This window comes from Alexandromys fortis, unplaced genomic scaffold, assembly GCF_014885135.2.
Source record: "Alexandromys fortis isolate MF-2015 unplaced genomic scaffold, M_Fortis_MF-2015_v1.1 scaffold_126, whole genome shotgun sequence".
Taxonomy (NCBI): Eukaryota; Metazoa; Chordata; class Mammalia; order Rodentia; family Cricetidae; genus Alexandromys; species Alexandromys fortis.
In genome coordinates this window covers 1,361,262-1,377,372 of record NW_026068018.1, presented here as the reverse complement: position 1 = coordinate 1,377,372, position 16,111 = coordinate 1,361,262, and the positions used below count along the sequence as shown (strand labels likewise).

At 37.9% G+C, this 16,111-nt stretch overlaps 2 protein-coding genes across 7 annotated transcripts in view; one reads left to right on the top strand and one right to left on the bottom strand.

Moving 5' to 3' along the window:
• The window catches only part of Odr4 (odr-4 GPCR localization factor homolog), a 34,330-nt gene extending 18,225 nt beyond the window's left edge, over positions 1-16,105 (bottom strand). The window contains exons 1-9 of one of the 6 annotated variants that reach the window (XM_050162930.1): positions 15,797-16,105; positions 13,736-13,856; positions 11,074-11,208; positions 8,183-8,278; positions 6,112-6,218; positions 4,214-4,250; positions 3,374-3,514; positions 2,623-2,718; positions 1,197-1,262 (exon numbers count right to left, since the gene is read on the bottom strand). In XM_050162930.1, coding sequence (XP_050018887.1) covers positions 1,197-1,262; positions 2,623-2,718; positions 3,374-3,514; positions 4,214-4,250; positions 6,112-6,218; positions 8,183-8,278; positions 11,074-11,208; positions 13,736-13,834 — 777 coding nt within the window. In that variant the 5' untranslated portion in view covers positions 13,835-13,856; positions 15,797-16,105. Of the gene's footprint in view, positions 1-1,196; positions 1,263-2,622; positions 2,719-3,373; positions 3,515-4,213; positions 4,251-6,111; positions 6,219-8,182; positions 8,279-11,073; positions 11,209-12,361; positions 12,441-13,735; positions 13,857-14,343; positions 14,398-15,421; positions 15,605-15,796 lie in introns of those variants that run through there. The other 5 variants (XM_050162929.1, XM_050162931.1, XM_050162933.1 and 2 more) reach the window with 5 other exon arrangements.
• The window catches only part of Tpr (translocated promoter region, nuclear basket protein), a 59,427-nt gene continuing 58,969 nt past the window's right edge, over positions 15,654-16,111 (top strand). Inside the window, exon 1 of the mRNA XM_050162926.1 lies at positions 15,654-15,820. Coding sequence (XP_050018883.1) covers positions 15,799-15,820 — 22 coding nt within the window. The 5' untranslated portion in view covers positions 15,654-15,798. The remainder of the gene's footprint in view (positions 15,821-16,111) is intronic.

Here is a 16,111-nt window from a genome sequence, read left to right as displayed (position 1 = left end):
AGATCTCAGTGAGTTTGAGGCTGGCCTGGTCTATAGAACAAGTTCCACGACAGTCAGGGCTAAACAGAGAAACCCCATCTCAAATCCCTCACCCCTAAAAGGTAAGTCCACTAAAAATACAAGACAAAAAAAAAAAAAAAAGTACTGCTAAGTACTATGAAAAAATACTGGAAACTAGGGTGAGAAGCTTAAATCCAACGCCAAACTTAGCAATGCTTTATAGTTAAACACAGAGAAAAATAGGAAAGAATCTTTATGAACCAAATTACCTCTACTCCCTCTTAGTTAAAAAACTGAAAATTTTGGTACTATTTCTGAGTTTCAAACTCTAGAATAATATTGAAATGAAATTTCTTATACTTCCTATAATCATGGTCTGTTCTTCGGGATAGCATGAGGCGATATTAAAATGGACAGCATTTAGAAGTAACTAGTAGTTTTAATTTAAGTGATTTTTTATTTGATTGGTTTCTTCAATAGACCCCATTTTAAAAAATATTGAATTTCCATATAGATGTGTAATTTTAAAATATAAAGAAAAAAATGAAACTTGCTAATTACTACTCTAGAGATTTTTTAGATTTATTTTATGTGTATGAATGTTTTGCCTACATGTATATCTGTGCACCATGTGTTTATATAGTGTACTTGGAGGTCAGAGGAGGTAACTGGATTCCCTGGAACTGGAGTTACGGACGGTTGTGAGCCACAATGTGGGTGCTGGGAATCAAACCCATAATCTCGGCAAGGACAATAAATGCTCTGAAACACCGAGCCATTACACCAGACCCCTTTGGAAATTTTTTTTTTTTTTTATGAAATTAGAGTATAAGATGAATACATACCTCAAATTAAGTACATGACAATTCTCCATATATCAACACACATCTTCTTTTAAAAGTTTCTAAGAATTCTAAGTTTAATAATAAAATCAACAGCTCAAAATATTTAAATACATATGTACACATGCTTTTAAAACTGTTATTTACATGGAAATACTTTAATAGCCTTGAGACAAAAGGCTCAAAATGGTTAAATCAGAGCAATGCTTCTTGGGAGTAACCTTCTTATAACTGAATGCTTTATATAGTTTCATATCTTGCTATATTTTTTAATTAATACAATTATATTCCTAATTTTTCATTATGTTAGCTGAAATTACTTATTTTTAAATAAGTGGATTTAAAAATATTTACCAACTGTGTTAGCACTCGGACATCAAAAGAATGAGCAGTTGCTTGAGTATTTCCTCTAGATTTTTTCTAAAAAATATAAAAGCCAGACTGTTAAGGTTATATACAAAAAATAAAGGATAATTTAGGAATTATTTTACTTTTTCTAAATACCAAGAAGAAAATACAATCTTAATTACTTTAATTTTGCTTTTGTAAAGTCACACTGAATTATATACTCCAAATTAACCAATTAGTCTCTTAAAATTATTCCCTACTTTAATTCTTTCAGATTTGAGTTCAGTAAATTATTTTCTGTAGGTCAAATTTACATTGTCACCTTACTCTGTAAATGAGCATTTTCTGGAACCATCAAGATCATTCATTTATATGACCATCTATTGACTGAGGTTTCTATTCTGCCTGGTCCCACAGTTGTTCAGTCCCAAAGAAACACACAGAGGCTTACATTAATTATAAACTGGTTGGCCTATTAGCTCAGGCCTCTTATTAACTAATTCTTACATCTTAAATTAGCCTATTATTCTTGTCTCTATTAGCCACATGGCTTGGTACCTTGTATCAGTGAGGCATTCTCATCTTGCTTGCTCTGTATGTAGCTTCATCTGTGACAACTGCAGACTGACTCTTTTCTCTTCCCAGAATTCTCCTATCCTTGTCACCCCACCTCTACTTCCTGCCTGGTTGTCCTGCCTATACTTCCTTTCTGACTACTGGCCAATCAGTGTTTTATTAGAACAACACAATATAAGTGACAGGGTACAGACTATTGTCCCACAGCAACCATCTGTGATGACTTTAGTGGGACAACAGGAGAGATGAACAGTTGAATTACAACATGTCTTCTAAAACCTAAAGCATTTACTACGTGGCTTTTTTCCAGTTTGCAGATCTCTGCTTTACAAGAGAGATGACCTAAGCTTCTCTTTATTCAGGTCAAAGGTATTTGAGAAACCCTTATGGAGCCTTCCACATAGAACTACAGATGGCAGAACACAAGATAGTTTTGAATAAGCTTTTACAATTTGGAGAGTAGGTAGGCTTTAGATGCAGATGACATTCCTAATTCCAGGATTCAGTACCTCAGTTACACCAGAAATAGCCTCTTCCTATCACTTTCTGAGAAAAACATTTGCCTTTTATTTTATAAGCCCCTGGAGCCCAGAATGGTAGTGCTCACCTTCAGTCCCAGCACTTGGGGGACAGAGGCAGGCGGATCTTTGTGCATTTAAGGTCAGTTTGGTCTATATAGTGAGATCTAGGACAGCCAAGGCTACATAGAAACCCTACATCAAAATAAATAAATGAAAAATGAAAGATTCCAGAAATGAGTAAATGAAACCTGTTTTAATGAAGACAAGGACTAAAGATAAGGTTGTTTTTCCTTAGAAACTTATTTCATAAATAAGATGATTCTCTCTGAACTCACCTGTCCTTCTAATAGGTCACAATCTTCATCTTTAACTTGTCCATTAATCAAATAAACACCATTTTCTATTTGCTTGGCCCAGCGTACAAGTCCACTCTTAAAAACAACATGAAATCTTTCAGATGGAAAGTTATCTTAGTCAAGCCTATTTTACTATTCTCCACTTAATACACTGAATCTTGAGAATGTCAATAACACGGTGTTTAAATCCAGTATCACAGATTAAAAAGTCCTAATCTTTTAACTTCTTATACATACTTAATAAATTTTCCGATCTTTTCCTAAAGTTTATATCACAAACTCCAAAGTCTTATTAACAACATGGGCATAGAAATAACATCCAATAGCGTCTATTATCTTTTCACAAGTAGAAAAATGAGCCTTGAGTAACATAAAGCAGTATTAAAGAAGAAAAAATACACAGAAACAAAAAATGATGAAATACAAAGGAATAGAAAAAAAAAGGCCAAAATAATCAGGGTCAAGAGAAGGTCATTAGTAAATCAATGGACATAACTAAACTCTACATTAATACATATTTATTAAGTACCCACTATACTAAATATACTAGTATTATGACATTATTCATGCTAAAAAAAATTCCTAATCCAGCTAGAGTAACAAGCTCATTATACACATAACAACAACCATTTTAGTAGAGTACAAGTTTTAAGGATTATAAATATCACAACCAGATTAACAGCAGAGTCCATTCAGTAATCAATGAAGAAAATATATTTTACTTGGATACCTTTGTATTTTTTTCCAGAGAATAACTGACAGAAGTAGCCGACAGTGGGATGTGGATATTAATGTGAACAGTACACTCTAGAGACAGCCAGGAGGTAGAGACTCGATTTTGATACTTCCAATCTGCAGGTCTTGCTGAACTCTTTAACAGGGAGAAGGCGGAAAAACAAATCAAGATATGGTTTACATAAAATAATATGCATTAATAAACTAAGGTATAAAATCTCTATATAACTTGAACAGGCTAACATCTTGGACTGTTGACTAAATTCCCTGATTTAAGGGAAAAAGAAATAAAGAAATGATCATGTGTTAATTTTAATAGTCTTTCATACAAGCTAGACAATCCTGACAACCTCCTGGGAGTAGGCTGACGGGTCAGAGAGTGCTGAGAACTCTAAAAGGTGCCTGGGCACCAGCTTTCAGCCGTGGCCTCCACAGCCCATCCTAAAGACTGCGTGCAGCGAATGCCCACCGAGCTGCCCCTCAGTATGGCTGTGCTCTCCTTGCTTCCTACGCTGCTGAGTCATTTTCACATTGCTTTTAGGCAAATGCCGGTCTGGCTTCCGTACCACCCAGGGCGCCATTTGACTAGCACTGCTGCGACACAAAATCCTTAGTCACTTTCACCATCAGCATCTCAAATGTAAGCCGGGAAGCTAAGAACAACAACAGACAAACAAACACAAAAAACTACATGTGGTCATATACATTAAAAAGGACTGATGACACTGGAAATTACTAGAACTAAATATAAAACTACATTTAAATAAAGATGAATTTTGACTTTTAAAAGTAGCCTATAAAAGAGAAAAAATCTTTAAGGAGTAGTTTTTCTTACCTTTGGATCATGGACATCATAAGTTCGACAAGATAATCTTTACTAATTAAGGTCATAAATGACTCCAAAAGAATTCTTTTTTTTTTTTTTTTTTTTTTTTTTTTTTGNTGTAGACCAGGCTGGTCTCGAACTCACAGAGATCCGCCTGCCTCTGCCTCCCGAGTGCTGGGATTAAAGGCGTGCGCCACCATCGCCCGGCCTAAGAATTCTTGATAACAAAATGTAATCCCAAAGCCAAAATGGTACATATGAGTGCTTACAAGTTAAAATACTTCAGATGTTTAAAAGACATATACAGATATGCAGTGATTTTTTATTTGTATTTTAATAAATAAAGCTTGCTGAAGATCAGATTGCAAAGTAAAGTCACTAGAGGCCAGGGAATGGTGGCACACACTTTTAATCCCAGGACTTTGGAGAAAGAGGCAGACAAATCTCTGTAAATTCAACGCTACCCTGGACTGATTGAGAAACAGATCAAGGTGGTGGTGACTCATCTTTAATCCCAGTGTTTGGGAGTCACACACCTTTAATCCCAGCACTTGGGAGGTGGAGACAGAAGTGATATGGCTGGGTGGAGAGAAGAATAAATAGGGGAAGAGACAGGAACTCAGTGGAGTGTGGAGTCTGAGGTTTGGTGGAAACACAGTACAGTCTAGGCAGTCTGAGGATCACCCCTTCAGTGTGAGCTTCGGGACAGTGGCTGACTGCTCTGCTTCTCTGATCTTCAGCTTTAACCATGATATTTGTCTCTGGGTCTTTATTATTCATGCTACACACACACACACACACACACACACACACACATATATAGCTATGCACTTATATAAATGTTTGAATGTTTATGTGTTATGTATATTATGTATATGTATGAATTGCTGACTGTAGTATGCCTGGTATTTAAAAAAGCAAACAAACACAAATTCCCATCTGTTTGCAAATATTGCTAATCATAATAAATGGCAAGGAAGTGCCTATGAGTTCTCATTCACACAAACTCTACACAGCCAGCATAAAGGAGTGCTATTTCAGATAGGATCCAGCCCAGGAACATTGACTGGGTTGTGATACTTCCCAGGCAAGTGACAAATATGTTAAACATCTTCCACAGGAAAAGTCTATTTTTAATCTTGCCTTCTCCAAGTCTTCATTTAGTGGGTTCTTGGATTGTGTCCCTTCTTTAGTGACCATCTATCCTGGGGAGTTATAGAGGAGAGAGTCTAAGGAGGTCACTTGTCCATGGCAAAGGCTTAAGATTTCTACACTGTCCAGCTCAATTATGGATACTTCGAATTGCACATTTTAACTATAAAAATCAAAGATGAAAATTATATTTGTTTGGTTTGGTTTGGTTTTGCTTTTCATGACAGGGTTTCTCTTGAGTCAGTCCTGGAACTTGCTCTGTAGACTAACCAGGCTGGCCTTCAACTCACAGAGATCCACCTGCCTGGGCCTTCTGAGTGCTGGGATTAAAGGCGTACACCACCAGTGTCGGGCTAAAATTATACTAACATAGCAAAAACATTATATGCCTAAATTTATCTCTGAAAGGAACCTACAGTACAAAAAATATACATGGTATAAGCTGGCAAAGAATTCAGAATCCTAAGTCCTTTCTCTCTATCAAACTCTATAATTCAGCACATGACCAGTAGCCATTATTATTATTATTACTATTATTATTAACATTATTACTGGCAGCCCTAATCATAACGATGTGTACTTTACAAACTTAATAGTCTTTTCCCAAAAGGATGATTTAAACAAACGTTTAAGGAAAGGCTGTGATTTGCACGGCATATCAGGGAGAGGAGGGAAAAGCATGGCCACTGTAGTGTGCATGTGGGTGGTGTGGGCTAGCCATAGACATTAACCATAAACACCCAAATAAAAGATACTTTTTTGTAGAAGAACATATGTGAAGTATCACTCGTTCTGAGACCTCTTCCTCTGTGACATTCCATAGTCTTTTTCTATTCATAGATTTTTCCACAGAAAATATTAGCTGAAAGACAGAGAAATATACATGAATTCATCACAAAATGAAAAATGTGGAAAAAGGCAATGACAATTCCTAATCTTCAGAATTTCATGGACTATATCATGATACAGTAACCATTTGTGATTTCATAAAAGGACTCACATAAAAATTGAGTTTTAAGAAAAAACATAATTCTTTATAATTAATAATTAACTGGACATGATAAATTTTAGGCAACTAGCATTTATATAAAATATAGAACATAAGCTTTATTTTTGTTATAATAAGTGATTTTTCTAACCATAAAAATGAAACATGTTGCCTGGTTAACATTTCTTATTTAAACTTCACAAAAAATGAAAGCAGTAAAAAATTAGGAGAAAAAAATCAGAACAGTGACAGAAATTTGTGTCAGAAATGTTAACTATAAAACTTGGACTTGGGATTAGTTTAGAGGGTCATGAATGTGGCTCTAAGCTTTCTTCCAACAATGTGTAGAGAGATCTAATTTGTCATCTAATTCTTATCATCTATAAGCTGGAAACAACTGGTCAGAAGGTACATGCCCTTCCTGACAATATCAAAAGAAACTACTCCACAAAATACAATATGATATAATGACCAAAATTACTGGCAATAAACAACACATTTTACAAAATTATTTCTTGTAGTATCTCTTGAGACACCATTTCTTTCCAATGTTTATTTTCAATCTGAGATTGAAATTGTGTCTCATTGTATAGGCAAGGCTGTCTGTAAAGAGAGCACAGAGAACACACACAGGAAACCCTCCTAGGTAACCGTGCCGTCCACAATGGGCTGAGGCTTTACACAGCAATCCAGATAATCTCCCACAGACATGCTCACGGGCCAGTCTGGTCCTGAGGACTCCTCATTAAGACCGCTTCCCTGGTGAGTCTAGGTTCAGAGTGAAAACTAACTAGCACATGCACAGAGATTCAAAATGTATTCCAAATTGTCAGAAAGGATGAGCATCAGTGAAAAAGACCGGAAAACATGTCGGGAGGAATATATTCTCTCTTCCTATGCACAACATATCACCCATGTGCACTGTCTGAAGCAGAGGTTACAACAGTGGAGGTGTCTACAGCGCCTATAGATTGCGTTTTTAAATTGCCCCCAGCTACCAGTTTTGTTCTTCTGAATAGTATAAGGTTCCTCTTGCTCGCAAGGTGAGATATGCTCATGAAAGTATATGTAAAGATATGAAAGCTTCCTGAAGACTACTGTAGGTTTGAGTTTAAGAGAAAACAGCTTGGGACTTTTACATTTAGTTTTGGATTGATTACACTACCTAAACAAAAAATATGAGAAGCAGGATATGCACTCCTTCCAGGAATAAAGAATAAACATATGATTAATATTTATATATTAGCCTCAGAACTTCAAAAGATGTGACTAGCGTAACTTGATATTACTACAATCGCTTCCTCCTAAGTCGAGGGTCTATAAGAAAACTGCTATTGCACAAGAAAAACAGTTAAACCATTTTAACTTGTTGTATAACATTAAGATATCATCTTTTGAAAAATTGTTTTGAGGGCCAATTAGATGGCTCAGCAGGTAAAGGCATTTAATGTGGAAGCCTGACAGCCTGAATTCAAGCCCTGGGAGCCATGAAAAGATGGAAGGAAAGAAGAACTGAGTCTACAAAGTTGTCATTGTTCTCTGACCTCCACAAGTTCAGCAAGGTGGGTGCATGACCCCACCACCACCACCATATATACATGTTTAATAAACAAACCTTCAAAAATATTTTAAAATACATAGCTTTGATTGGAAAAATATTTAGATTCATTACATACAAGATCTGCAAATAAATGGATAGAAAATGCCATTTCCACAAACTGCAGCATAAAGAATTAATGGAACACTAATACATGCATGCTCAAGAGCAATACACATGCATATGATTAAATAATATGTAACTTTTATCTCATTAAGAGCGTATGTTACACTGGACTTACTCTGCGCAGGGCATTTTGAAGATCATCTGCTAGTTCTAAAGTTGTAACAATAAATATTCCAAGAACCACAAGTCCTCCAGGGAGCATTCTGGATACCTAAAGATAAAATACAGTATCAGCTATCATAAGCATGCTAGTCTTTTCTACTTGATATGGTAAACATTAAATCAGCAAATATTTATCCAGGACCAACTATCCATATAGACTCTAGGTAGAGGTCACTGAAAAACTAGAGTGTTACAATATACATAACCCTTCCCAGAGCCCTCTCGACTTTATATCTTAAGTCACTTTAATAACCTGTTTAGGTGCATCAACATATAGACAGACCTTTTCCCTTAAGACTTGTAAAGTGAATTTTTTCAATGGTCTTCCGACTATCTACAAAATAAATATTTTACCTTAGACTGCCATTTTAATCTTTCCAGAATCTGGCCCATCTGATGTTCAGAGACACAGCTGATCTAGTTTCACTGAAATAGTCAAGCATCGGTCAAAACTACTTCCCATTGACCACACATTGGCTTTCTAACTCCTATCCTTTCCTCAGGCTGTTTCGTAAGCCTAAACTGACTGCTCTTCTACTCTTGAGATCACTGCAAAGTCACCTTGAGGGAGCTGTCTTCGCTGTACGCCCAGCTTCCCTGAGAACCACTTGCATCCATCTAATCTGCCCTCTGTTTGTATCTTCCCTTCACTTGATGGGGCTAGTTTTTAAAAACTGCATGTGCTTTTCTCTGCCAGCCAAGTTCCCAGCTACAAGATTGCTTTTGCTAGCTTTCATAGACTATGGTATAAGCAAACAATCACAAAGTTAAAGGCTAGAAAATTAGATATTAAAGCATCATTTCTACTACATCTGTATTATTTCAACTCACGATTCCCTGACTCATAAATCTGATTTAATCAGTATGACAAATGTGACGAGGTTTTCATATTTATCATGGGGAACCCATGCAGTTTTAAAAATTATACAGTTAACTCTAGAGGTAAAAATAGTAATTTACTATTATAAATTCACGCATATTCTCTCCATATGTATTTGTATATAAATTATATAGGACACAGAAAACTTAATAGGGAAGATGGGGGTAGCTCAGTGGTTAAAGCACTTGCTGCACAAGCAAAATGATCAGCGTTCAAATCCCAAGAACCCATGTAAATGCTGGGTACAATGCAATTCCATCTTCTGAGAGTGAAGACAAGGGATTTCCTAGAGTAACCTGGCCAGCAAGACAAGCTGTATTAGTGGGCTCCAAGCTTGACTGAGACTCTGACTCAAAGAGTAACGTGGCAGAGTGATTGAGAAAGGTTACTGATATAAGCCTCAAGCCCCCACTATTATACACATATGCACACACATACACAGCATGCATGCACACTACAAACACATGAAAGAAAAAAATTGTAAAAAAATCAAAACCAAATATAGAATTGCAAGTTATTTATATATAGAATTAAAGTAACACATATAATATAATAGAATTATAATAGAATTAAAGTAATACCTTCTTTAAAAATCTTACTTCTTAGAATTGTTTATACTACTCTTCCAACACAAATATAAACACATGTATTTATCTTAGAGGTTTATAAATTGAAAAAGAAATATAATAATTCAACTTTTATCTTACTCTAATCATCTTTATTAATTTTTATATACCACAACTATACCACAACTCATTCAAGAAATATTTTAAGTGAATTAGCATATTTATTGCTTTTTCAACAACCCTAAAGCTATTTCCTTCTCTCTTAACAGTAAAATTGTCCTCACAAATGCTCAAGGTCAAAATCTCAGCCATCTTTGGCATTTTCTCTTCTAAATTTCTTTATTCTCAATCCACTTGGTCACTTAATGGTCATGAGTCTAGTTCTTTCTTTGAAGTCGTAATGAAGGTTAAGCCAATTTATCCATGCATTTTTTTTATCTAGTATTTTACAACTCATATTATTAACCATGGAAATGCTGCAAGCTCTCAGATTACAGCCATGAACACAAGAAACAACTCGTACCCTTGCAAAGCTCAGACTCTTGTTTGGGCTCAGACCTTCACTGGGTTGGACTACTGCTTTTGCTGTCGTTTCTCTTCCGTCTCCAGGTTCTACATTCCACCAATACTTTGCCAATACTAATGTTATCTTATAAATTAGTGGCAAATAAGTCACTTTACCTCTTTTAAAATACGGGGGTATAAAGGCTTACCACTGGATTTTTCAATATAATACTTTTATTAGTACTATGAGATTTTACACAATGTACTTTGAGCATATTTATCACCACTCTTCCAAGATCCAGCCCACATCCTATGCTTTTCCTTTCAACTTCGTGTCTTTTCTTTTCTTTTCTTTTAATAACCCCATGAGTCCAATTTGAGCTGCTCATATACTCACAGATGTGGGGCCATCCAGTGGAGCCTGATTGATCTACTGGTGGCCACATATACATTTTTAAGGCCACATCCTTTAAAAAGGACCATGACTCTCCCTATCCATACCACTGGACTTTTGTTTACCAAATATACTTTTTTGAATTATACTCCAAAGCCACCCATAAACGAGCCTTATATTTAATTACATTTTCTTACACGCACTGTGTTTCAGCTATACTCAATTGCCCAACTGCTTGCTGTTTTCCTAGTATTGTGTCTTTGTGTCTCTCACCCACACTCACACTCTTCTGCCTTATTGAATGTGTTCTTTGACTTGTTCAATTAACAAAGGTCTAAGAGTCATAATGTTTAAAGCCTTCTGTAAAATTGTTTTGAATGCAACTATTGGCATGCATTTAAGAAAGAATACTGTAAAATTCCAGTCTAGCAACCCAGGAAGCATTTGTTTCTCTTGTTACTCAATTGAATACAAACATCTATGTGGTGAGACAATTTTACCTGGCTGGCATGTTCTGTGGCCCATTCTTCATCCAAGGTATCCAACTTAGCTTTGGGATGCTTGACATTCTCATTGTGTTCCTCTTTGGGTGGTGTTCTAGTGGCAAGAATCACATAATCCTTTTGTGAAGAACACTTTAAAAACAAATTGTAAAAGCTTATTATAGTTATATCTGATTGAAGAACTAGATATCTAATGCAAAAATTAAACAGTATTTCAGAAATTTAAACTGTTAATACTCATATTATTATGGAAGCTATACTAGTGCAATATATCTCTCAGATGCTGTTCATCTTTAATGTATGTAATAGCAACTTATTATTTACTTGAAGATCCTCAATATAAGTAATAGGGTGGATTCCTATACATTACTATAGATGATTCTGGAACTGTGGATGTAGCTCAGTTGGTACAGTGATTGCCTGGCATGCAGAAGGGCCTAGTATCAATCACCAGTGCCAGATAAACCAGGATGATGGCACACTCAGGAAGTAGGGGAAAACCACAAGTACAATGGCATCTCTGTTATTGCTGAACATGTAAATGAACTGACATAATTAAAATGTAATATGCTTAGTCACTACTCCAATTATTTTATCTATTGTCTCTGTAATTTCAATGAATTGGATGTTTAACAAATATAAAAGTTCATAGTTCAAAGTAAATAAATAAATTGACATAGATGTATCAAGAGAACAACAGAGGGGATTTGAAACAAAATTCAAAGGGTTCCAAACTCCAGGTTCTTCATTTTTAACAGCATTTAAATGGTAACCAAAAGAGAAAAATCTAAAAATAAATTTAAGGACTAGAAGAGATCTCAGCTTCACTGCAGCATGGTTCCCAAGTTGGCTAATAAGGCTCATAATGTAGCTAAAGTGGCATATTATCTCCAAATATGACCTAAAACTCCCTAGAGATCATTAGCATCACCTTGATATAAGTATTATGGCATGGTTAAGACATGTCTCTTAGGGCTGGAGAGATGGCTCAGTGGTCAGAATGAGTATTCTCTTGCAGAAGACCAGACTGAGTTCCCAGCAGCCACATCTGGTGATTTGCAACAGCCTATAACTCTAGATTGAGGGACTCCAACCCCTCTGGGTCCCTCAGGCATCCACACTCACGTAAGCATGTGCGTATATGCACACACACACTGAAAAAAATCACAAAATAAAATGTAAAAATATCTATCTGTATCTTTCTAAGTATGCCATGCCCCCCCCCCCTTTTCTCATTTTGTTTTGGAATTGGGTTTTACACAGCCCAGGCTGGCCTCAAACTCACTATGTAGCCAAGACTGATCCTTCTGCCTCCGCCTTCCAAGCCTGACACAGAGGCGTCGCTTCTTTCATAAGATGTTGAACTTTGAAAAGAAAGAGAAACTATGATTTAGAGTAGGAGAACGGCAGGCTTGAGAAGACAGAAGAGAACAAAAGTGAGCTCTGGAATCAAAGGAAGAGAAAGAATGCCACAATGAAGAAATAACGGCAGTATGGAGCTGGATATACTGGTTCCCGTGTATAGTGAGAATGGTAAGTTCAAGGTTAGTTTGGGTTCCATAGTAAAATGGCCTGTTTAAGAGTGCTGAGTGAGGGAGGAGATTGGCCTGGACCCTATGTCATTTGAGTCATCGCTCACCTGCCCCTCTTATACTTGGTAGCCTGGTTCCTTCACCTGTAGGAACCATGTATAAACACCTCTCTCCTAGCAGCCTCACCCCAAGGCTCTACCTGTACTGGGACACACTTCTTCCATCTCCAAGGAACAGTACAGACCTCCCTGTCCTTGGTAGTAATCACATTAGACAGTTTCAGTATACAAGTGTATTCCCAACATATCTGGTAAGAGGAAATGTCTGACCAGCCTAAAATGATTTTAGGTGCATGTGCAGTTAAACAAACTGCCTGTCAAGTGAACTCTTACGGGGAAAAAAAAAATCGTATGCCTATGAATTAATTTAAATTTAATTAAATCAGGTTTTAATTATGGTGAGGGGGCATGTATATTAGGGAAAATTAAGTATGTTATTATTATTATGTATGTAACCTAGCAATTAAAATAGACAATCAATCAAACTATATTCTTAGAAGCCAGCATCTCCTTCTTTTGAACCCCATAAAACTAAGCCACAAATAGCATTTCGGACACTTAAGTACGCTCACTCATGTGGCCTGCAGTGAATCTAGACTTCCACTTTGTTCCTTATGAAGTTACGTTGCCACATTTGCAAATCGGTGAGTCTTTATTTTCAATTATTTGGAAAAGAGGCCAAGGACCTGGAAAGATCCTGACTTTGACCGTGCTGTCAACCACCAGGAACACTGGGGCTGAAACCCGCGGCCTTATTTATGTATGTTGGGCAAGTACCAACTGAGCTATGTATCCAGTCCAAAACACAAATAAATATAAGCAAAATGTGAATAACCTGGTCAGTGAAGAGTTAAATTGTGCCATTTGGACATTATAAGTTACGATCATACTTATTCAAACACCAGCCAGGTTTCCTCCTTTCAAATATTAACTCAAAGATCCATTTTGGGCTACCTTCTTTAGTTCCTTCCATATACAACCTTGAATTTACTATTAAGTGCCGTACTTAATTTTAATTAATGAGTAATTTATTCTCATCAATATGCAGAGTAACAGACACATACATACCTGTCCTATCAAAAGACCAGAGACAAAAGATTTCCCCTGGAGACTGATGCTTGAAATATATTGGCCAACACTCTCTTCTACAATGTAGGTTCTTCCCATTATTGGCAGCCAGTTCAGTAGCCTAAATTACAAGAAATAAAGTTTGTATTTTGGGGAAAAAATTAATTTTTGATGTTTTAGCATGGGCAGATGGGTAATAAAGCAAAAAAAGCAAAAGTACAATCCTGACAATTGCCCTATGTCTTGTAGTGATTATTTTCTAAATAATCTTTTTTATACAATTGAAATGAACCTTTGGAAATCTGAGGACAGTGCTGTAAGAAACAACTCCCTGGAGGCTGAAGAGATGGCTCACTGCTTGCTGCTTTTCCAGAGGGCCCGAGTTCAGCTCCTAGTACCCAAGTCCAGTGGAGCACAAATGCCTGTAGCTCCAGCTCCAGGAAATCTGAGTCCTTCCTCTGGAGCCTGCACATGTGAGCATACTCACACAGATTTGCATACCAAATAAAATCATAATAATAAATTAAAAAAGGACAGACTCCAGAGGCTTTCTGTGCTTCTTTTAAGGCAAGGTTTCACTATTTCGATCCGAATGACTTGGAACTCACTTTATAACCTTGGCTGGCCTCCTCAACTCCTGCTTCAGATCTGCCTCCGCCTCTGGAGGCTGGAATTTCTAGAATATGAACGATGAATTTCTGATTACTTCACTAAGAGGTAGAGAGATTCACTGAATAGCCACTTAAGCAGAAAGTAATGCAGCAACGGCAGCTATCTATACAGCTTCCATTATTCTAAGTACTTTACCGGCACTGACACTTAATACATAACCCCGCGAAGCCAAGTATTATTATAGGCGTCTCCACTTTATACATAAAGAAATCAAAAGAAGAAAATGTTAAATAACTCCTCCAAATGACAAAACTGGCGCGTGGGAAAGGCGGGAGTCAGGCTCTGACACTCTGTTTTGCTCACACCAACAACATACTGTCCTTCAATTAAATCACTGCAAAGGAGCGCTCCTGTTCGCTCCTTTAGTTTGTGAATGAAAACTAATATAACATCCGTACTAACTTAGTCCCTCCCACCCCCATCATTGAAACAGGGTCTGACTACCCAGGCGGCACGAGAATTAACATTCTCCTGCCTCTTACTCCAGACTACTGAGATCACAGACATGTGCTAGGCCCTATTTTCAATCAAGAGTCAATAAATTCTTCCAGAAATGTAACCAGGTAGGAAACAAAGTACATACTCAAAGTGCTGAAATACGACCTGGAAACAAATACGGTTCTGTTACTGTGGCAAGAAGATAGTGTGGCAGTTGTTTTTAAAACATTTTCGTATAAAAATACCAACATCACACATTTTTTTTCTGCAATGTCATCTTAATACATAAACTACATTCAAACTCTTCCTGGTTTCTTTTTGTCTAAAATATTAGCTGGACTACTACTTAAATTCGCATTGATCAGTGCCTGCAACCCCCAAAAGCAGGTTGTACGAGGTTTGACAGGAGCTCAACTCCGCAGAACTGGCCGTCGGTGTGCACCAGAGTGGCTGTCCATATGTTTCCTACACTATGGCTATTATACATATTATACATATCCACATAGCCTTTCCTTTCGCCCCTTGAAGACGAAGTTGTTGGTGCCCCAGTGCACACACATTCGTAGGCCGACTCACTTGTTCTCAGAATGTGCACACGTGGCCAACAAATCCCTCGAACCTTCTGTCAGCAAGAGAATTCGGGTGAGAGCAAAAGTAGCTGCCTTCAAGGGTCAGATGCCACCAGGTCCCGCTTCGACAGCCAATGAACTCATCAGAGAGCGACTGCAGACGCGCCACTTCCCTTTCCAAACGAGGGCACCGGCGGGCGCAGCTTGATGACGCGGACCGCTCGCACCCATATCCGCGCTCTTCTACCCCAAAGCGAGCGTGGTCTGCACCCCGCCCCCTCCGGGGCACCCCAGAGAGCGTGGCGGTGGCCCGGAGCCTGTGGATCTGCCCTGCCGTGACCCTCTAGTGCCCCGGTTTCTAGAAGCGGCCACCGAGGAGTACCTATGGCATCCCGGGGTTTTGACGGTAAGGTCGCCTTGCACCTCAGGGAAGGACGAGGGTGGCTGAGCACGTCTGTAGCGCCACCGCGCGGATACTCGCCACAGCCGAACGAGGAGAGCCGGGGGCGGGGAGAAAGAAGGAAGCGGAACGGGAGGCGCGGGACTGAGCTCGCCGAAGCGAGGGAGAGAAATACTACATCTCCCTTGGAGCCCTTGGGTCTGGGAGCAGGTGAAAGCAAAGGCCGGGTCGGAGGCCCGCTGTGAACTCGCATTCCCAGCGTGCCTAGCTTCCGGCGTCTGCGTGCGCAGCGAGGGC